The sequence below is a fragment of the Pipistrellus kuhlii genome, unplaced genomic scaffold (genome assembly GCF_014108245.1).
Source record: "Pipistrellus kuhlii isolate mPipKuh1 unplaced genomic scaffold, mPipKuh1.p scaffold_m20_p_4, whole genome shotgun sequence".
Taxonomy (NCBI): domain Eukaryota; kingdom Metazoa; phylum Chordata; class Mammalia; order Chiroptera; family Vespertilionidae; genus Pipistrellus; species Pipistrellus kuhlii.
The window spans coordinates 5,683,990-5,706,250 of NW_023425540.1; the positions used below are offsets into that span (position 1 = coordinate 5,683,990).

General features: G+C 46.8%; 1 protein-coding gene across 2 annotated transcripts in view; it reads left to right on the plus strand.

The window, feature by feature from the left end:
- Positions 1-22,261, plus strand: part of EGFLAM (EGF like, fibronectin type III and laminin G domains) — a 122,856-nt gene that overhangs the window by 48,393 nt on the left and 52,202 nt on the right. For both annotated transcript variants that reach the window (XM_045571510.1, XM_045571511.1), the window contains exons 4-7: positions 2,146-2,172; positions 6,563-6,680; positions 7,972-8,107; positions 19,640-19,806. In XM_045571510.1, the coding sequence (XP_045427466.1) occupies positions 2,146-2,172; positions 6,563-6,680; positions 7,972-8,107; positions 19,640-19,806 (448 nt within the window). The remainder of the gene's footprint in view (positions 1-2,145; positions 2,173-6,562; positions 6,681-7,971; positions 8,108-19,639; positions 19,807-22,261) is intronic.

Consider the following 22,261-nt stretch of genomic DNA (forward strand, 5'->3'; position numbering starts at 1 on the left):
CAGGGTCCCTCCTGCCTGTTTTTCTTCTCCTGCCTGTCCTTCCACTAACCAGCTGTTGGCTTTCCATCTTTTTCTTTTCTGTTTCCTGTCACGGTCTGTCTGGGTGAATGTCTGCCTTAGGTCTGTTCTGTTTGCATCTCCCTGACTGTTCTCCTCCTGCCCATTCTGCAGTTGTCCTGAATTCGGGGGGGAGCGGGGGGCCCCAGAATACTGTGGCCCTGTGGGTCACTCTATGGGGTGCCTGCCTGCGGGCACACACGGAAACCCATTTGTCCTGGGTGATAAGTAGCTATCCCTTACTGCGCATCTGTCACCTGCCAGGCTCCTTCCCGCCTGCTCTCCATTTGTGCTTCCATTTCATCTTCGCCCCAGTCCTATGACCTCATTTGACTGATGGATGCCGAGTCTCTGAGAGGAATGACTTTCCCCAAATCAGACCTGACAAGTAACAGAGCCGACTGTAGACCCTGCACTCCAGGTGACGACTATCACCAAAGCCCTTGTGTCTTTGAAGGAAATGCTGCGTAGTTTCAGCTCGCGTGCCCTTCGCACGATGTGCGTTTACTCTCAGACTTTTGCCCTGATTGTTCCTCCTTCACCTCAGCAGCCCACAGCCCCATGCTCTGTGGTTCCCTCTACCCTAACAGGGGAGGAGGAATTGGCCTCACCTAGGAAACTATTACCTGAGGTTCAGTCTCCCCTCAACAGTAGCACTGGAGCTTCCAACAAGCCTGTGACCCATCGAGGGTGGCAATGTGCTGGGCACGGTCCCAGCCCCAGCATCCTGTCCTGCAGTAGGTGTGGCTAGCACTGTCTAGGCAGGGAGGGTGACAGCTGCTTCAGAGTCTGGATAGTGCCTCTGAAATCAAGATCCTGCTCCATCTGTGAACCTGGGCTGGACACTTGGACCCCTCGACTGTGCACTTCACATTACACGGGACGGCCACCGTAGTGGACACATAAAATAGTGGCCAGGAGGGACAGCACCCCGGGAGTACAGGCCTCCTTCCTAGGTTGGATAACATTGGCCAAAGTCACTTATCCTGTCTACACCTGACCTTTCTCCTGTAAAAAGGATATAATAATGGCACTGTTGTGAGTGCCAAGTAAAATTGTGTCTCTCTAAGTCTTTGGTCACATATATTGTAAAAGCAGCCATGTCCGCTATCATGCCTGGTGGCCATGGCCTTTATGGTAAATGCATCCTCTCGGTCAGAGTGTGTTATCCGGTTATAGCATTTGACAACCTTGCGGATTTCAGTCACTTGCAGAGTTGTGGCTGGACACCCAGCTGAGATAACAGAGCCCTGTTCTTGGGCAGCCTCCGGTTTTATTGGGGAAACCCCAGCCAGTTGACTAAACATGCCCCTTAGCAGACAGAGGGAGGTTCTGAAGAAGGAGGGATCCCTGTAGGAACAAGAGGTCAAATTGGGGACTGAGAATTGAGGCCTGCCCGCCACTTTCTGGAAAGGCAGGAGGGAGGGGCATTCAGATGGACAGCATGCTTTGAGCCAGGGGATCGTGCATGCGTGGAAATACGGGTTACATGAGAGGGCAGTGAGGCAGGAGGGCAGAGTGGGCTCTGGATCCAGAGGACTCATGTTCAGATCCTGTATTACACCCAACCAGTGGGTCCCCTGACCCGTCTCAGTTCTCCCACTGACACATGGCATTCATCCATACATAGTGTGTCTCCGAGGGCAGGCTGCATGCCAGGGTGCAGGGGGGCTCTGCAGCCAACCCCCAGGGGGCTGTGGCTTATCTGAACTTTTCAAAGGAAACAGCTCCATCCCTGTGAGCTAGGACTACCACGTCGTTTGGGCATAACGTGACTGACCCTCTGAGGAAAGGGGACTGCTAGGCACTGCTTTGGAGTAGAGCTGCTCAAGGTGACGTGAACAGAGGGAGTTTGGGAATCTCTGCCCTGCATTGTATCATAGGGATGCCACCAGCACTAGACAAGAGCCTGGTCAGAGAGCCCTCAGCAGCATACCTGCCCGAGGAAGTACTGAGTGAGGATCTGCAGAATCGGTGTTGGCAGCTGCCCGAGGCTGGGGGTGGGGTGGGGGGGGGGGCTCTGTGGGTTCCTTTCACTCCGCAGGCCTTCCTTCCTTCTCATGTGCTTTTGTTTCCTCTCCTTCGCAGGGGCAGCCTGAGCCTCCGGCGGTTTTTGTAAGTATGCTTGAGAAAAGTTAAACCTTTGCCCCAACCCGGAATCCAGGGGACCCTTTGGATCAGAATGTTTATTTTCCCCCATCTGCCTCTCATTGACCTAGGCCCAGAGAAGGTGCTTATTTCCCGCAGGAACAGGACCGCCCAGCATCCCAGGCAAATTCCAGCTCCTGTGTGCTGCTTGCTCTCATTTGGCCCCGGAGGGTGAGGGGAGCATCGTTAAAGGATGCAGTCATTTAAGCTCCATTCCAAAACTCGGAGATTAACAAGGAAAGGAAATATTTAAAGTAGTGAGAGAGCCTTTGTGTGGGTGGTCTCCCCCTACCCCTATCTCTCCTCCCTTTCTTACTTCATCTAACCATTTGAGACCCCAATGAGACAGGACCGGTCACCTAAACCTGGGTGATTGATTTTCTTTGGATTCAATGACAAACAAAAGACTGGGTTGGCAAGTGGTGAAATGACCAACATTTCCTGGCTGATAATGTGGGATTCCCATGCTTTCTTTGATAATCTGCCGATGTAGAGACTTCTGATTTGGTTAGCATTTGACACCTTTTTTTGTAGGAGAGCAATCTATAGTTTCATCCTGCAAAAATAAAGAGTAAAGCAAACCAGGGCAATCTGGCCATTTCTTAGAGTTAGAAATAGAAAAGGATGTTTAAACTGTTATAGCAGGCTCCACATTTTTCATCATGCATACCATCGGTAAACAAATATTTGAGCATGTACCAATATATGTATATTTATGTACTTATTATTTATACATGTGCCACTCTACTGATATATTATGCACATTATAACATCGCACAGAATTTTAAAGGAGGACAGCAATTCTATTTGGGTGCTACCCAAGGTTAGAGAGAGAAAACTTAACCAGCAAGCAGACTTGCATCTAGTCCCAGCTCTGTCACCGCAGCAAGGGTGACTCTGGGCAAGGTCGTTGGATCCTTCTGAATGTCCCTTTGACTATAAAATGAAGGGATTGGTGGATAGTGGTCCCCAACTCAGGGTTCCTTTGTTCCCTGTGGGGCATATGGAGATCTGTGTGAGCATTTTAGTGGACAAGCTTCAGGGATGCTGGCTTTCTTGTATGTAATACATAGGACAGACCCTTATGAGAAAGATTGGTCCTGACCCAAAGCCAATGCTGCCCTTCCTGCCAGACCCTGGACGACACTCTAACTTTCTGTGACCACCAGGGAATGGGAACCCCACCCCCACCCCACCCCTCCCTCCACCCTGGCCTGCACAGCCCTGGTCTGGGCCATTGGAAGAAGGATGTCAGGAAAAGAGTATTCTTCTGTTTTTCTGATGCCTTCCATCTCATGATGCTAGACATTCCCAACTTGCACCACGGCAACTGAGACCCAGCCCTGACTTCAAAGCTACCAGTGAAGGTTATTGAAGGAGAACCCTAGCGTTTCGGTGTTGGAACGTGGGCCCAGAGAAGTTAAGTGGCACAGCTACTTGGCTCAGAATCTGGGTCTCCTGGCTACTTGTCTCACTTCATGCCTCCTCTCAGCCATGTGAACTGGCTACCCTCATATTCCAGTAACTCCATTACCGGGCCAGTGAACAAAACAACATCTAGCATCATTTCTGGAAACAAATGGTCTGGGTTTCCAGCAGTAGGAGAAAGTGAAAGGGGGAAAGTGAGGTCTGAAATCAGGGTCCAGCATGTGAGTTCTGATTTTCAGTGATAACTTTGAAATTTCTAGTACATAAACATCCACATTATAGATAAAATAATAATCACCTAGTCTTCAGAGTTTATAATAAGTATGTTTTGTAGATTTAAATATTATCTAGTATTTTTCATCCACATATTATAGAATTAGAGCTTGGGTCTCAGAGTCAAACAAAAAAGGCTTCAAATGCCCACCTCGCCATCCATGGCCTTCAGCAAATCGCTAACTTTTCAGGGGTTCCCTTTTTTCTCCCACAGATGAAATCAGAGTGATAGCTACCGTACAGGCCGGGAGAAGAATTAAGTCAGGTTGTCCGTGTTTCTGGACAGAGAAACAACACTCAATGGGAGCTGGATTTGTGTTGGCTCATAGCTAATGTCTGTAATAACCTGTGAAACCACATTACTCCCCCACGCTTCATGCAACACAGTGAATTCACAGGGAAAGGGATCCTACAGCAAAAGCCTGTGAGAGCATCAAGTGGGCTTGGAAATGCATCTCTGCTTCCATGGGGAAAGCCTGTGTGTGGTACTTGGGAGAGCATGAGAACTGAGTCTGCTGTCCACCTACGTCCAGTCTCTGAACCCAACTTGACCTGAAACCAGGGGGCAGATGGTGGAATTAGGTGCCCAGATGCAGGGGAACTAGAGCAGGAGGGGCTGTGAAAGCAGGTCCATATGCTCAGCAAAGACCCCTTGTGCAGCTGCATGTAGGACAGAGTGGGGCTGGAGGGCGGGGGGGGGGGGGGGGGGAAGAAGAAGACACTCCCCAGGTGGCTGTAGAAATGGTCCAGGTCAGGATTCAGGAAAAGTGGAAAAAGGGAGCATCTGAGAGGCATGTGCAGGTGGCTGGAGGGAGATGGTAGGAGGGAGTCAGCCTGTGTCTGGAGTTCCTCACTAGCTCCAGGGCCTGGAGCACGGGTATTGATTCTGGGAATCCAGGTGGAGAGGGCAGTCTGTCTTTGAGCTCCTCGGATTACCTTGGACATCTTGGTTTCATTTGTTTTTCTCACTCACAAGTTTATGCATCTGTTCATCAAAAAGCATTTCGTGGGCACTTGCTACATGTCTGATAACACTATGCTGAGCTCTGGGATGCCAGAGGAATAAGAACTTGCTCCCCGTCGTCAGGTGGGTGCAGAGAAGGTGACAAATAGACAGACAGTTACAATGTAAGGTGATGGTGTTAAGACTGAGGTGCACCAAGGACGCCAGGAAGCACAGAGGCGGAGAGGAAGGGTTGCCTGACCAGACTGGAGGCTGGGGGTCAAAGGAATGAGGTAATGTCTGGGCTGAACTGAGTCATGAGGGTTGAGCGGGGCTGAGCAAGGTAAGACTGGGGAGAAGGGCATTTCATGGGGAGGGAGCAGCAGGTTCAAAGGCCCAGGGGCAGGCGATTGACTGGCATAAATCTGAGCCCTGCCAAGTCCTTAAGTCTGATGGGAAGGTAGAATGCAGGGAAGGGAGGTGACATGAGCTGCTGCTGGAGGGATGAACAGGGGACACACATATGCTTTCCTAAGGCAGTGGTCGTCAAACTCATTAGTCAACAGAGCCAAATATCAACAGTACAGCGATTGACATTTCTTTTGAGAGCCAAATTTTTTAAACTTAAACTTCTTCTGATGCCACTTCTTCAAAATAGACTCGCCCAGGCCGTGGTATTTTGTGGAAGAGCCACACTCAAAGGGCCAAAGAGCCACATGTGGCTCTCGAGCAGCAATTTGCCGACCACAGTCCTAAAGGGTTTTAAAGTGGGAAGTGACATGATCAGACTAGGGATTCAGGAGGATAACTCTAACAGTGTGGAGTCTGCTTTGGAGGTGCAGGCAGTATTGGTGTTCTCATAATTGTCAAAATTGCGAGGACTTGGACTGAAACGCCTATGAGGACAAAATGGCATTACTAGAGTCAAGTGATCTGAAAGAGTACTGGTTGTTGCATAGGTAACTTAGTGAGTGAGGACGGGCAAACAGAGAGGAAAGTGTCAAGAATTTGTGGTTTGGACAATGGGGAAGAGCACAGGAGGTGCAATAAGGTGGTTATTTTTGTTTTGGGTGTGAGGAGAAAGGATTAGTTGAGCGTTGGTTATGTTGAATTTGAGTTGCTTGTTCGTTGTTGGATGGAGATGTTCAGGAGGCAGTCACAGGCCCACGGCTGGACTCCACAGGCAGGTCTGAGCTGGAGATGCAGATTGGGGAAGGAAGGTGCTGGAAGCTAGGGAGCAGAAGATGAACTTACCCAAGCAAGACGACAGCAGTCCTCTCTTATCCCACATTTTGCTTTCTGAAGTTTCATTACCTGCAGTCAACTGAGGTCTGAAAATATTAAATGGAAAATTCCAGAAATAGATAATACCTGTTTTAAGTTGCATTCATTCTGAGTAGCGTGAAGAAATCTCTCGCCATCAGGCTCCCTCTAGCCCAGGTCTTGAATCATCCCTTTGTCCAGAGTGTCCACATTATATGTGCTCCCCACCCTTAGTCACTTACTGTATAGATTCCAATAAAGGGTGATTTTCTAGTTTTGGGAAACACATCATGATGTTTTCCTCCTTACAAATGTGAACACTTGGCCAATCTCAAAGAAAGCAAAACAACCTCTGTCCCAAGCAAAATTTCACAGGAATCTCAAGATTCAGCCTTCATGGAACTTGTCTGGTTTGCCCCTTTGACACCTTTCCTGTTTGGTCATTGACAGGAAGAAGTGATCGGAGATTTGAAACCAAGCACCGAATATCAAGTGAGCGTAGCAGCCTCCAGCCTGACAGGCAAAGGGTGGTTTAGCTCTCCTCAGCATGTTACCACCTTGCCCCAAGGTAAAATGGATTCAGTTAATTAATAATAGGAAACTGAGGGATGCTTTCCATTCCTTCCTTAATTCAGTATATATATCAACAAGGATCCACTATGTACCAGGCACTGTATGAGGCTCTGGGAATTCAGTGGTGAACAGAACAGCTTCTGCCTTCTTGGAACATAGAGGGATGGGTTAAGACTCCATCTAATTAATGTGTAGGCACAGACAGTGATAAATGTTACCTGCTGTGCTGTAAGAGTGTACAAGGGAGACCCGATGGAGGGGGGAGGTAGGAGTTCCCTGAGATGACTTCAAAGTGGAGATCTGACAGTGAGTGGGAATTAAGAAGGTGAGGAAGAGATGAGGGAAGAGAGATTTATAGGCAAAGGGGACCCAACAAAGGCTCACAGAGGAGGCAGTGGGTGCAAAGATGCTTTGATCACACGGCATTACTCACAAGGAGCTTCTGTAGAGGGAGAAGCAAGCAGTGAGCGAGCAGCCCCAGGGTATCCGAGGTCTGTGCAGTGGCCTAGGAGAGAGCACATCTTCCACCTCCAGGCTCAGAGAGGGTTTCAGGAAGAATCACATATTTGCCCCAAATTTTGAAAACTATCACTGGGAAGAGAAAGCAGGAAAAATGTTTCTGGCAGAGGCAGAGGTACAAAGGAAGGCTGAGTGATATGAAAGTCTGGGTATGAAAATAACAGCAGCAGTTAGCTTTGAGCAAGAGGATCATGGGTGATGCCTATGTCTTTATACATGAGGGCATTTCCCAAATGTCCTGCCACTGATATGTATTCTGATTATCACCAGGGACACACACACACACACACACACACACACACACACAGAAAGTAAGAGGCTGAGCATTTATGTTCCTTGTAGGTAAATATCAATTCCAACATTCAAACAGAGGAAAGGCTGTTAGGAGGTTGGGGTATGATTTGAGGTTTTGAAGGATACACTCCATTGAGTATCCCAAAGTCAATGGACCGGATGATAGTTTAGTTAGATTTCCAGCCAGGGGGGTTGGGGGAAGACGAGGAGATCAGTTCTTACTGACTCCAGCCTTACACGGTGAACCCAGTTTTGTTTGTGTGGGGTGGATTTTTCAGGCTGCTCGGAATAGAGAGGTTTAGGCAGTAGGAAGCAGACCTGTTGTGTGTGTGTGTGTGTGTGTGTGTGTGTGTGTGTGTGTGTGTGTGTAATATATATATATATATATATATATATATATATATATATATATATATTAAGCCTCTCCTGCAGCCAAGAGCCTAAACCAACGAGTTGCCTGCTGTCTCGCCTAGATTCCTGCCTGCCTCCGGCAGCACCCCAGCAGCCGCACGCCACTGTGGTTTCTGAGTCCGAGGTGGCCCTCTCTTGGAAACCTGGAGAGAGTGAAGGAAGCTCCCCTGTTCAGTACTATTCGGTGGAATTCATCAGGTGAGTTTGTATATCACCCCCAGAAGCCAAAGGCAGTGACCTCAGGTATTCTAAGCTAGAAGACTAGAGGAAGCATGGGCTCATAGCGTGTGTGCGTGTGTGTGTCTGTGTGTGTGTGTGTGTGTGTGTGTGTGTGTGTGTGTGTATGTGTGTGTGTTTAACAGATGACTTTTCTGTGGAGGGCCATCTGGTAAACCTAGCCCCACTCACCTGACCTCTTTCCCATTTCCCTTCCACAATTAGAGTCAAGTCTGCCCACATTTCAGGCTGGGAACATGCCTCCCTGCCTTTGGAACTTTGTCTTTGAAATAAATACTTGATGGGAGAAGGAATAAGACCTTTAAAAACAAGTACAGTTCATTGTATCTGTATTGCCTTGGGCAAGTTTCCTGGTGTAGTTTCAGCTTTCTTTGTTCTCATCACCTCTCCAGCCCTTTTTATTCTGCTTCTCAAAGGGTACAAGGGTGACTAGAAGCTTTCTAAGAGTGTAAAATGTGAAACGGCTTCTCAGTGCTGCTAGGTAATTTTGAGCAAAAGAACAAAATGAGCCGAAGGAATTCCCATCTAAAGTCCATCCTCTGAGCCCCAGTTGCAGCTGGGATGTGAGTGGAAGCACCGAGCTACTGAAGCAAGGTGTGTAGTCAGTGTGCTCTGCAGGAGAGGCGAAGGGTTGTCTGGGGCTGGCTGCTGCACGATCACGAAGGGTCTTGCTCAGTACCTCCTTCCTGGGCTCTCTGAAGCAGGGACAGAGGATTCTGCCAAGATTTGAATAGCTCCGCTCTAGTCCTCGACTTCCAGCTTATTCCTTGGTCATGGGAAACACTTATTTGTTTGTCTAGAGAAGTTTGCACCGAGTTTTTTCAGTGCAGAGTACAGAGCGTGTTTCTGGATGGTTTGTTGCATTCCAAGTGGCAGGAGCTTGAAGGAAGATGAGGCAGGAATGCTGGGGCTCCTGGGACTGTAAAATCCAATGGCAAGTCTAAATTCAGGGAGGACAGATCATGTGACCTCGACAGTCTGTCTCCATCCATTTCTGTGCCACGCCTTCCCTTCGCTGGTCTGTTTCTGGAAGGCTTTTTCTGTAGGTGGCCACATGGCCACCAGGCACTGAAGATGTGCAGCCAGCTTGTGTAGCTCCCTGCTGGGCAAGGACCCATCAAAGTCCCCGTGTCCACTCTAATTGCCCAGGCTTGGCTTCCTCTCTGTCCTCTGAGCCAATCAGTGTGGCCAGGGAGGAGCCCACAATAATTGTCGGCACATGTCATATTCTGAGCTCTGGAAGTGAGGAAGGGCAGGTTGTTCAGACCTGCAGTACATGACCAAGAGCTCAAGAGGGTGGAAATTGTGGTGCAACTACAGGAAAAGAGAAGAACATTAAACAACAACAACAACAAAAACAAAACTTGCCTCTTATTAAAGCTCCAGGCCAATGCTCTGCCTTAAGGATAATCTACAATCCTGTTGTTGAGTAGATTTGGTAGATAAAGCCTAGAGTAGAAAAGATTCTAATTCTGATTTCAATAATAGTTAAAAGCATAACATAGGGAAGTCCTAAAACTTCAGCTTTCTTATGGACAAAAACTCATCATTTTTCATTTACCAGCAAAGCAAAATGTAATACTACTTCAAAAATTTGGGGGAAAAGTCAAGTTTTTTAAAGGTAGATGATCTGTATAACCCCCTGGTACAAATAATGGTTATCATTCAGTACTCATTTTGCTCTGAAGTGTGCATTTTTAAAACTTGTTTTAAGTCCAGCATCTTGGTAGAAAGTAGGAATTACAGCTTGTAGCCTTGTGTGTACAACTGAAAGTAGAGATATGAAAAGTTCACAGGATTAAGAACCAGAAGAATTGGGGCAGGGGGCCCTGAGCCTGACACTTCCTCTGCTGAGACCCTCCATGCCTCTCATAGTTTGGGGTCCCCCCAAAGCAAAGCCTGAGACAGGGACTTGGGTGCAAGTCACTTATTTTGTTTGCACGGTGTTTTATTACTTTGTTTACAAGTAAGAATGAGACATGAGGAAAGTGAGAGAAGGAAGGAGGGCACATCACCATGTGTGATTCTAGCTCCTTCCAAGGGACTTGATGTGCAGAGTTCTTTCTCCGAAAAGTCCCTATGTAAAGGACAGGAGCCTCTGCTCTCTGCCTTCCTTCTTCTCTGCTGACCAGGGTTCCTTCAGGGGCATAGTTCTCACCTTCCAGGCGCTGCTGGCTGTGGATCAAGGATGGCTCCTGGGAGGGAAGGAGCTGTGATAGGAGCTCAGCGGGTGCTTGTTGAGGTTGGATGTTGGCTTTGCCAGGAGGAGAGTCTGAGCTCACAGGAAGCTCTCTGAGAAAAGGTCATGTGACCAGCCACATATTCTGGCAGAATTCCTAGTGCAGGACTGGAATCAGGAGCTGGCTTCCCCATTCTACCTGGCTCCATTTGGAACTCCAAGCTGACACAGCTGACACCGAAATCAGAAGTGGAGGAACCCAGGAGCTGACATGGGCCCCCAGGCATTGAGGACAGTATCGTTAGCTGCAAAACATGGTGAAGTGTGGTTAGGAGAATCAAAGGAAATCACAGATGAGGAAGAATTTGTCAACATTAAAAACCTACAGTAGAAGAGATTTGGCTCAGGGATAGAGCGTCGGCCTGCAGACTGAAAGGTCCCAGGTTCGATTCCGGTCAAGGGCATGTACCTTGGTTGCGGGCACATCCCCAGTAGGGGCTGTGCAGGAGGCAGCCGATTGATGTTTCTCTCTCATTGATGTTTCTAACTTTCTATCCCTCTCCCTTCATCTCTGTAAAAAAATCAATAAAATATATTAAACAAAACACCCAGAAGAGTGCCAGGTATATGTGGCTGTCCTATACCTACGTTTAATAATTATAATTTCTCTCTGCAAAGATGCATTTTAATATTCAGAATTGTCTCTAATATTTGATGGGTTTAGACCCCAAATTCTTAGGTATATTTTTAAGTTATTCATCATCATAACAAACTATTATATATATATGTGTGTGTGTGTGTGTGTGTTTTTCTGTTTATCTTGAAAAATATACTGTAATAATGCCCTGGAAAGCTAGCTTCAACTTTAGTATTACTGGACATCTTGGAGTTCCAAATGGAGCCAGGTAGAATAGGGAAGCCAGCTCCTGATTCCAGTCCTGCACTAGGAATTCTGCCAGAATATGTGGCTGGTCACATGACCTTTTCTCAGCCCCCTCCATTTTCTCATCTGTAATGTCAAGCTCATGTGACCCTCATTGCAGGGCTGCTGTGCATAGATTTCACACAGTGTTTATATCTACACAGTAGACATGCAATGTTTTGTTTCCTTCCCACCATTATTTTCCTTTTACAAAGAAAGAAAGTGAGACTCAGTTGCTGAAGTTGCTTTGCCGAGACAAAACGACTAGATGGAGACAGAATAAAATGGAAAGTGAAGTCCCCTGACATCCAGCCCCATGCTCTTTCTACACAACCCACATCTCTTCACGTCTGACCCACCTTCCGAGAGGGAAAGAAGTGTGAACACAGCCCGTCAGCCCCCAGCCCTGCTGGCCAAGGGCATGGGGAGCCTCAGCTCAGCTGCTGTTTGCTGTTGGACCAGAGAGAAAGCTTTCACAGCTGGTTGTGGCATTTACTGTTTGGCTGCAAGATAAATCCCCACATTCATTTGTAAACATCTCCAAGACTTTCCCATTACAGGTGAGGCCTGAGGACCTGTGTTTAGGGAGAGTTCTCTTGTGCTCTGGCAGGAATTGCAATTAGTCTGAACAGCTCTGGGGGTCCTCAATCATTCTGTTTTCCCCAGAGAGGTCTGTTTAATGTTTAATATTGAAGTCTTTTGCCTGGATACGGATAACCTCCTGCATATAGAAATACCTGTGACGGGTCTCCCTTTGAGAGCCCAAAGTTTCTTGCTATATTCAAGAGGCAGGCCAAGGCTAAGAAATTGTCTAAATCAGTTTATGGCCAGAGGTTATGCTCAAATTTCAGCCATCTTAATGTGAAGGTTCCATCTAGGTTCTGTCCTTGGAATTAGGTTCTGGTTCTTTCTCTGGCTTGGTAGGTACTTATACATCAGTTGCTCTTCTTATTTATGAAACAAGGATAATGGTATCAAAGGCATTGTTGGGAAATAGTCTTTTAAAATCTTTAGAAACACTTACCTGGCTAATAAAAGATGAACCTGAGAAATTACACCAGACCAGAAATTACACCAGTATGGGGAACTGACTGCTCACTGGCTAGTTTTGGTGATGTTGCAGGTAGATATTATGTATTCATGATGCTCTCCAGAGCCCTGGACTTACGACCAAGCACATTTTTGTTCCTCATCCAGCTTCTGTTTTCCCCTACAGTTGACCTGAGGTTATTCATTATCCTGCTTGCTAACAGTAGATTTTAAATTTTTAATTAGGATAGGGAAGATTTGAAGAAGCAAATTCTAAGTAAGGCTGCAGGCTGTAACCCATTTTGTAATGTTTTCGAAATGTTACCTGCTTTCTTAAAACAGAAAAATCGTGCATTCATGATGAAAGAGAACATTTCTAAAGTGATACTGAAAATTTATTTGTGGGCAGTAATGCTTAGCGTTTGTTAAAATAAGAACCAAGCATAAATATAGCTACCTATGTTTTGAAATATTTTGGCTATAAATGTCTGAGAAACTTTCCTCTCTCTGCCTAAGAATTTCCCCAGGGTAAGTGTCTTTCTCATAAGCAAAAAAATATATGTTATGGTGGCAATGAAAACCAAGTTCTGGAAAAATATTTATCACCCGTGATGTTCTAAATGGGACGCCATGCTTCCCATACTAGTGTGCTATCATTAGACAGGTGTAAGGTGAAAAATAGTTTTCACTGAACTTACCTGTAGTTTTTCTATAATGTGACCCGATTTGTTAAAATTGCTTCAGAGCTTTGCTATGAATCTCACCAACTGTCCTTCCTACACATCACACCCTCTGGGGCTCGGGTGGGAGGGCGATTCTGAGTGCCTTGCAGAATCTCACCAACTGTCCTTCCTACACATCGACCCCAAAAAGCTCCAGCCCCTCCCACCATGAGCACCTCTGATGCCATCCCTGGTCACACTGTGGCTGGCCACTAACCTGAGCCCTTGTGTAGGCAGGAACCCTGTGGGAGCTGTGAGTGGAGGAGTGTCCTTGCTGGCCTGGGACGAAATGCCAGCTGAGTCTCCTTCTCCACTCTATCCGTCTGCTTGTCATTGGGTTGGATTGAACCAATTTGTAAGTAAAGAGAGAAGGCTGGAAGCTGAAGGTCAAATGATACATTTTTTTAAACCTGTGGCTGCTTAGTGGTTCTGGATTTCCTCTGCAATTCGTTTCCGTGCCCAGCAGCTCCCATGACAGTGACAGAGAGCAGAGGCTCTTTACATCATGTGGTTCTTGCTCGCCTCTGTTGTGTCGCCCTGGGTGGTCTTGGGGGTCATATCTCTTCTAGAACAGGGTGTTGGCCTGCACTCCGCAGATCCTCAGGAGGCCCATGGATAGGATTCAAAGGGTCCCTGGACTTTGGTTGGACAAAGATTACATCTGTAGTTTCACCAGACCTAGTGTGCTCTTTAAGAAAATAGGAACAGCCGAAACCGATTTGGCTCAGTGGACTGAAAGATCCCAGGTTGGATTCCGGTCAAGGGCATGTACTTTGGTTGAGGGCATATCCCCCCAGTAGGAGGTGTGCAGGAGGCAGCGGATCAATGATTCTCTCTCATTGATGTTTCTAACTCTCTTTCCCTCTCTCTTCCTTTCTATGAAAAAATGATAAAATATATTTTAAAAAAAAGAAAAAGAAAATAGGAACATAGGCAACAAGCCATGGTGGTATTAAAAATTCCTGAGACTCTGTCAGCATTAGCATTCTAGATGTTTTCTTATCCCATTACATTTGCACACATCCCCAAATACTAGTCATGCTCATCACTATTTATTGATAAAATTATTGTGGTAATTAAATCTATTGCAAAGTATTGTTATTTGATGTATTAATAAAGAAATACATCTATTTATAGATCATAATTTTTTTTGTTTTTATCCTTGTTTTCAATATGATTGGTTTTCTTGGTGATCCTACGTATGTCATTTTTTCATTAAAAATATTCTGAGACTGACCAGGGTGGCTCAGTTGTAGAGCACTGACGTAGGAACCAGGAGGTCCCGGTTCGATTCCTGGTCAGGGTTTGATCCCCAGTTAGGGGGCGTGCAGGAGGCAGCAGATTGGTGATTTCTCTCATCACTGATGTTTGTATCTCTCTCTCTTTACCTTCCTCTCTCTCTGAAATAAATAAAAATACTTAAAAAAATATTCTTAGAGAGGGCTCAGATGCTTCCTCAGACTATCAAAGCAGCACAAACAAATTAAAAGATTGCTGTTTCGGTGCCCAGCTGGCATGGCTCAGTGGTTGAGCATCAACCTATGAAACAGGAGGTCACAATTCGATTCCAAGTCAGGGCATATGCCTAGATTGGGGGCTTGATACCCATTGTGGGATGTGCAGTAGGCAGCCAATCAGTGTTTCTCTCTCATAATTGATGTTTCTGCCTCTCTTCCTTCCTCTCTGAAATCAATAAAAATATATTTTAAAAATAAATAAAGATTGCTGTTTTGGGCCAAGGGTTGTACAACTCTTTCTCAAGGGTCATATAGCAAATACGTTATGCTTTGCCAGTTATATGTCTCTTTCTCCACTATTCAGCCCTGCCATTGTAGCAGGAAAGCAGCCATAGACAACTAAACAAACAAGTGAGATTGTGTTCCCCTAACACATTACTTTACACAGCCTGGCAGCTGGCTGAAGTTTGCTATCCCCTGGTTTAGGGCGTCTTGTTATTCCTAAGGTGAAATTCTAAAGATGTTTCAGTTCAGCTCAACCATCATTTATTTGACATCTACTGTGTGTCTACATCCATCCAAACATGTACTGTGGGGTATCTTCCATGTGCACATTGTACACAGAGCTGATGTTGCTCTGTCCTCCTCCACCCAAAGATGCTCTCTTCCTTTTCAGTTATCCAAACTCAAATACATCCCAAGCCTAACTTAAGTTCTTCCTGGTCCTCCTAGACTTTCCCCAGAATTTTCTTTCACATTGACCCATTCAAATAGAACTCCTGAAATACGTTATTTTGCACTGGCTTCCTGATACTTAGATGTAGTATCTCCCAATTAGATTGTAAACTCCCTAAGAACTATGTTTGTAGTTTCTTAAGTCTCCAGAACATTAACTTCTGTGATGGAAGCCCAGTTGATAATCATTAATCACTTGCCAATTGACTAGCCCATGGCAGCTGCCTACTGGGTTTGATGGGAACCAAGAAAAACAGTTGTCCAGTAAGGATGAGGTTGGCAATGGGAGAGGTGTTTAAATGCCAAAAGAAAGAAAAGGAATGAAACAGAAAAATAGATCACCTATTGATTGTGTGACTTTGGATAAATTCTTTTCTTCAGTGTCCATGTGGGTCAAATGTGAGCCTCGACTAGACAAGTGGCTCTTAAAGCTGTTGAGAATCTGGTGAAAGCTGAGGACCCTTTACTAAGAAAAATAAAATAATGTTGACACATAAGCTCTCACGTGCAATTTCTGAGAGCCTTCAGGCACTTGGGCAAAATGACCTCTAAGATGCCGATAACCAGGTTGGATGCTACCTTGACAGGGGTCATGCTTTTCCCCACCTCATTGTACCAGTGAGTGAATCTTGATCACTTGAACCAGTTGACTGGGATTTGATTAGCCACTGCCAGCACCTTGCTTGTGCCTCCGATCTCCTCTGCCAAGCCACCATGCAGAGGTGCTCCGCTGATTCCTGGAGATGCAAGACCTGACCCAACCCTCGCCCACCCTTTGGAAAAGTGTGCCCACTGCCCATTTGCTGGTGGCTGCCCATCTTTACCTGGGGTGGCAGCGCATTCTTCGTCTGCTTCTCTTCCTCTAGCCTTTTCATCGTTGGGGACATTGGCAGGTAGAGTTGCTATGGTGATTTGACTGGCAGCTGAGTAGTTGAATAAAATAATTTCCTTTAATTGAAAAAGGAAGCGGTGGCTGGAGAGAGACCCAAGACAATCCTTTTGTCTAGTTGTCCCTTTCCCTACCTCCCCTTTGCACTGCTGCACCTTGAGAGACTCGCAGCATTGAAAGGCACAGCCCATGAAAAGCAGAGGCCAGGTGGTAAAGGTTTTGAACTGATATTCTATATAATGAAATGAAAGGTTAATGATTCTAATCTCTTATTTGCTGAAAACGTAGCTTTCTTTCCTGCATGAAATGAATGAATACAAAGCAATCGCCCTTCCGGGGAGGGGGTGTCATTTTTACAGGGCGATGGTGGCGGTGGCATCCGAGAACAGTTCCAGGTCAGCTCCTCTGGAAATGCCACAGGGAAGCCTGGCAGGGAGTAAGAGGAGGAAGACTGTACCTTTCTGACCTTATTTTTAGGGCATTCCCTGTGGCTTTCCTCTGTGATTTTATTAATTTTACTTTGTAAATGTGTTTCCTTCCACTCTCTGAGGGTTCCTCTTGGGTGACAAAGATAGTTTACAGGGGAAAGCCGTCTGTAGGGAGAGGGGATCAAGAAAGAGAAACCGGCCCTGCCTCCTCCAAGTCTGCTGCTGCCACGCGTTGATTCCTGTGTGGTCCAGCCCCACAAACCCCTCAGTTTTGTGAGCCTGAGGAGGCATCTTTTCTTGGGTTTAAGGACTCCATTTCACCTTTTAGAGAAATCTAGGTATCATCTTAGCATCTCTTTCAGCAAAATGAATATTGCCATGCACAATAAGTTCAGGAAGGATAAACATCAGGTTTTTTTTTGCTTCCTGGCTTCTTCTAAACACCTGTGAGCTGAGGTGTTTAACAATAGAGCACCAGAGAGGGGACCAGGCAGCAAGCTAAAGGGTGGAGGACTCCCGCCAGCCATTGTACCCCCAGGTTTTCATCCAATATCAAGGGTCTTCTTAGTCTAACTTTCCCCCATCAACCCAAGTTGGCCTCACCATTTATCCGCTGTGACCTCTGGCAAGTGACGTCCCTGTAAATGCCTTAGTTTCCCCTGTAAAATGGGAGAGGGCTTTTCATGCGATTACTTGCTGCATAGGGTAGTTTGGGGGGGGGGGGTGGAAATATATGAATTAAGTTGGAATCATGCTTGGTCCGATAGTGTCCCCTTACTCATGGTTTCCCTCTCTGCGGTTTCAGTTACGTGTGGTCAACCGTGACCCAAGAATATGACACTGAAAATTTCAGAACTAGACAATTCATACATGTTAAGTTGCACATTGTTCTGAGTAGCGTGATGGAATCGCCCTCTCTCCCACTCCGTTCCTCTGGGGATGTTACTCATCCTTTGTCCAGTGTCCGCAGGCTCTCTGTGCTACCTGCTGGCTTGTCATTTAGGAGCCCCCATGGCTATCAGATCACCTGCTGAGACGGGTGAGAAGAGCAGATCGGCCGGCATGGCATCACAGTGCTTGTGGTTGAGGTAGCCTTATTTTACTTACTGATGTCTCCAATGAGCGGGAGCGGTGATGCTGGCAATGTGGATGTACCAAAGTGAAGCCATGAAGTGTTTCCTTTAAATGAGAAGGTGAGAACAAGACATTTGAGAGAGAGAAACCACATTTACCTAAGTTTTATTACACGTAGGTTGTTACAATTGTTCTATTTTATTATTTGTTATTCTTGGTAAAATGTACCTAATTTATAAGTTAAGCTTTATCTTAGGTTTGTACGTAGAGGAGGAAACATAGTATAGCCGGGGTTCAGTACTATCCATGGTTTCAGGTACCCACTGGGGGCCTTGACATGCATTCTGGTAGGTAAGGGGGTTACTGTACTTCCTAAGAACTTGATAAATGGTGGCTATTATTAGCTATTAACAAAACCTCCACTCCAGCCAGGCCACCCTCACGGCCCTCCTGTCACCCACAGTCCTTCCCAAGTGTCACCTCACAGCTCTTATTACCCAGGATGCTCTGTTCTCCCACCGCTGGGAAGTCCACACAGAGCAGCACAGATCCCATAATGTGAGCGGTTCAGAGGTTGAAGTTTTCTAATAGTGGCATTATAATTGAAATACATGAAGTTAATTTTAATAACATATTTTAACTCTGTACATCCAAAATATCATTTCAGTATGTAATCAATGAGATAGTGTACATTCTTTTTTTCATTTAAAAACCCAGTGTATGTGCTGGGAGTCTTAATCCAGCATCTAGAAGGGTTCAGGAATCTGGAGAAGTGCTGTGTGTAAATTAATCAAGAGTCCAGAGACGAAACATAATTTTGGAGGACATTTGGGGGGCCAGAGAAGACTTAGCTAAAGGCCCCAAGTTCTCTCTTGTCTCAGGACCCCTTGCTTTTTATTAATACTAATTGTCCTAAGGCAAAGAAAATATACATCAAAGGCCAGGGTTTAGTACACAAACTCCATTGTCAGATTGGGGGAACTGCCTTCTGTCTGCTGTTCAGGTGTTTGGTCAGGAGGAGACAATAACATGTAGACTGAAATGCCCTCAGCTGTCTGGCAGTAAGCAATCCTTTATGCATCCTTTTCAGGTTTGGGGAAATGCCTTCAGCCATTTCCAGATGATTTAGCTGTGCTGGCAGGCTGGAATAGCCTTCCGGCATGTATGTTTTACCCTCACAATACATTCTAGCCCCATTTCAAGTGCCGACCAGCCAGATGCACCCAGGTCTAGAGTAAGCAGGTGGCCAGGGTTTCCTCCTACCCCTGTGATGTGTGCAGTTCCCTTAGATAATGGCTAACACGTGCTGAGAGTTAATGATGGGACACCAGGCACTCTGCTGAGGATACAAATGTTATCCCATCTGTACCACAGCCCTCTTAGAGAAGTACTTCTATTCCGCCCAGTTTACAGATGAGAAAATAAAGACTTACAGACGTGAAAGAGCAGCCGGTAGGATTTGAGTGGTTCTGTCCCTCTGTGAGCTGCCTCCCCAGGGGTGGCTCTGAGTGAGGGTCTGCGTTCTCTCTGCACAGGGGGACAGTTCTGCAGTTTTACTCAGAGTAAGAAGAATGGCCACAGACAGAATCCGCCTGGGTTTTCCCATGGCGATCCCTACAAATTAGTCACCCCATAAAACTTTTATTTGTTTATTTTGTGAGCAGACTTTGAGCCCACGGAATCTGTGCTCCCCTGACCTCCGGGAATGGGGCTGTCAGGGGAAGCTGGTCCATGAAACATCTGCAGGCCGGAGCCCTGGAAACCGACTCCCGGGGGGGACCTCTGTGCACAGCCAAGGCCCTGCGAGGAGCGGGTGGCTGGTCCTCACACGGGATTTAAAAACCAGCCCTCCAAAAACCTGCCTGCTTTTACCGGCAGGCACTTGCAAACAACGACCTGTGATGGAAAATCAAGATGGCTTTCAGACAGGGACGGTCCCCTCGTTTGCATGAGCCTTGCTGGCCAAGTTCAAGGCCATGGATGTGCATGGCCATTCAGCGCCCCTTGCCTCTGCGCCTGACCGCGCTTCTTGTTTATCCTCTTCCTTCCTCCATCAAGGCCAGATTTCGACCGCAGTTGGACCTTCATCCAAGAGCAGATCCAGATGGACTCCATGGTTATCAGGGGCCTCGATCCAGACACCCACTACCAGTTTGCCGTGAGAGCCATGAACCCCCATGGCCGCAGCCCGCGCAGCCCGCCTAGCCACACCGTCCGGACCTCCCGTGAGTACCGGGCCCTGAGGGCTGAGGTCGCCTCCTGAGGACCCGCTGAGTGCCTTGCGGGAGGGCAGCCAGGGCCTGGCCGCTCTCGGCCTTTTCTGCAACCCTTTCCCAGCCCTTCAGAAGCCCTTCCAGCAGGGACACGGCTGTTTCTATGGACACGCGAGGTCAGCGGAGGACTTATTTTTGCATCCTCCTTGGGGAGCGTGAGGTCAGCTTTCTTTCACGACCGCAGGAACAGAGCGCATACCACTGCCTCCCGCCCTTTTTATCCTTTGAGATAATGGGTTCATGTTCAAATCACAGGATTTAAAGTAATGCTCCCAGCCGACACCGGTTTGGCTTAGTGGATAGAGCATCAGCCTGTGAACTGAAAGGTCCCAGGTTCGATTCCGGTCAAGGGCACGTACCTTGGTTGTGGGCACATCCCCAGTAGGAGGTATGCAGGAGGCAGCTGGTCGATGTTTCTCTCGCATTGATATTTCTAGCTCTCTATCCCTCTCCCTTCCTCTCAGTGAAAAATCAATAAAACATTTTTAAAAAAGAATAAAATAAAATAAAATAAAATAAAATAAAATAAAATAAAATAAAGTAAAATAACGCTCCCAGGTGCTTAGGGGCTAGTGCTCACTTGCAAATCCAGGGCGCCAAGGTAAGCACCAGTCCCTAGGAAGATGGTCAGGGAGGATCAGAAGGGTCAGTGGTGTGCTGACACCTGCAGGGGGCGCTGATGGCAGAAGTTCCCTTTGGTCCCAGCACCTCTCTGGGGCTGGGGGAGCTGGGTGGTTGGCAGATCTGCTGGGCATCTTTTCAGAATGTAATAAAGATTCAACTCTTTATTACAGCCCATAGTTTAAGGAGTTCCCCCAGGATGGACTCAGGAACCACTTCAGCTACTTAGGCCTCCTTGCCAACCGCTGCTTAGAAACCTTTGTCTTTGAAAGTGGGGGGCACATGTACCTAAGGCTGGAACCCTGTGCAGCCGGGAGGTCTCAGAACTGAAACTTAGAAGACTGTCATCTTTTCAGTTTTGCCAATAAATTTCTCCAAGTTTCTGTCTCAAGAGCCCTGAGTCCCCTGTCCCAGGAAGGCAGCCTGCCCAGCACTGTCCCCTGGCTTTCCATTGGTGGTTCGGAGCCCTATTTCTATTGGTTAGGGCATCTGAATCAAGTCCTCCCCTCTCCTCCCAGGACACCCACACAGCTGGCTTCCATCGGGGGTGGAGAGTCAACAAGTCCTAGGAATGTGGGCTCTTCTGAGAGCAGCCCTTCACCCGGTGGTTCTCAACCTTTCTAATGCCTTGACTCTTTAATACAGTTCTTCATATGGTGACCCCCAACCATAAAATTATTTTCTTTGCTACTTCCTAACTGTAGTTTTGCTACTGTAATGAATCATCATGTAAATATCTGTGTTTTCCGATGGTCGTGACCCACAGGCTGAGAACCGCTAGCAGGGTCGCCTAAGACCGTCGGAAAACACAGATATTTACATGACGATTCATTAATAGTAGCAAAATTACAGTTATGAAGTAGCAACAAGAATAACTTTATGGTTGGGGGTCACCACAACATGAGGAGGTGTATTAAAGGGTTGAGGCATTAGGAAGGTTGAGAACCACTGCCTTAGACTAAACCCTGTCAGGTTTCTTTCTTCACGATGAGCTGTTGGGGGATATGGAGATGGGATGAGGACGCACACCCCTACATACACAATAACTATGATCACCCATAACTGTTACTCCTCTTCTTCTTTCGAGTTTAGGAGCTAAAACTCCCCAGGCGTATGACCAGGAATGAAGCACCTTCCTCCTAGAATGCTAACGATTCTATTTTAAACCCAAGGAGGGCCTCCTTCCATTCGCACTGGCAGAGATCTGTGCTATAGTCTTTGGTTAAACTTTGTGCCGCATGACCCAAAATTGGGGTACCAGGAGCCTGGGCAGTCACACTGTGTGCTCACCCACTCTGCGGGCTGACCCACACTCAATTTCTTCCTCCCATTCCTAGTGTCTCCTTCCCCACAGAGGCAGGACCCCGGAAGGATGAGACGGCCCTGGGTGTGGGTGTGGACATTGGAGGAGAGGAGGGGACGTGCATTGGAGCATCCCTAGATCTTTTTTTTTTTTTTTTTAAACTGAAGCATGGGTCTGGTCTTGGAGTTCATGATAATCATTGCCCCCAGGGGGATGCCAGTTTTGTGGACTCAGATGGATAAGGTATGTGAAAGTACTTTACAGACATGTAGTGGTTTTTTTTATTGAATTTATTGGGGTGACGCTGATTAAAATTACACAGGTTTCTGGTGTACGATTCTCCAATACATCATTTGTGTATTGTCTTGTGTGTTCGCCACCTCAACAGATACGTAATGTGTCATTACAGTTGGTCTCCTGGGCTAAGCAAAATGTTACCATTTCAAAGTAATTGTGTGCAGGGGAGTGGCTGACTCAGTGAAA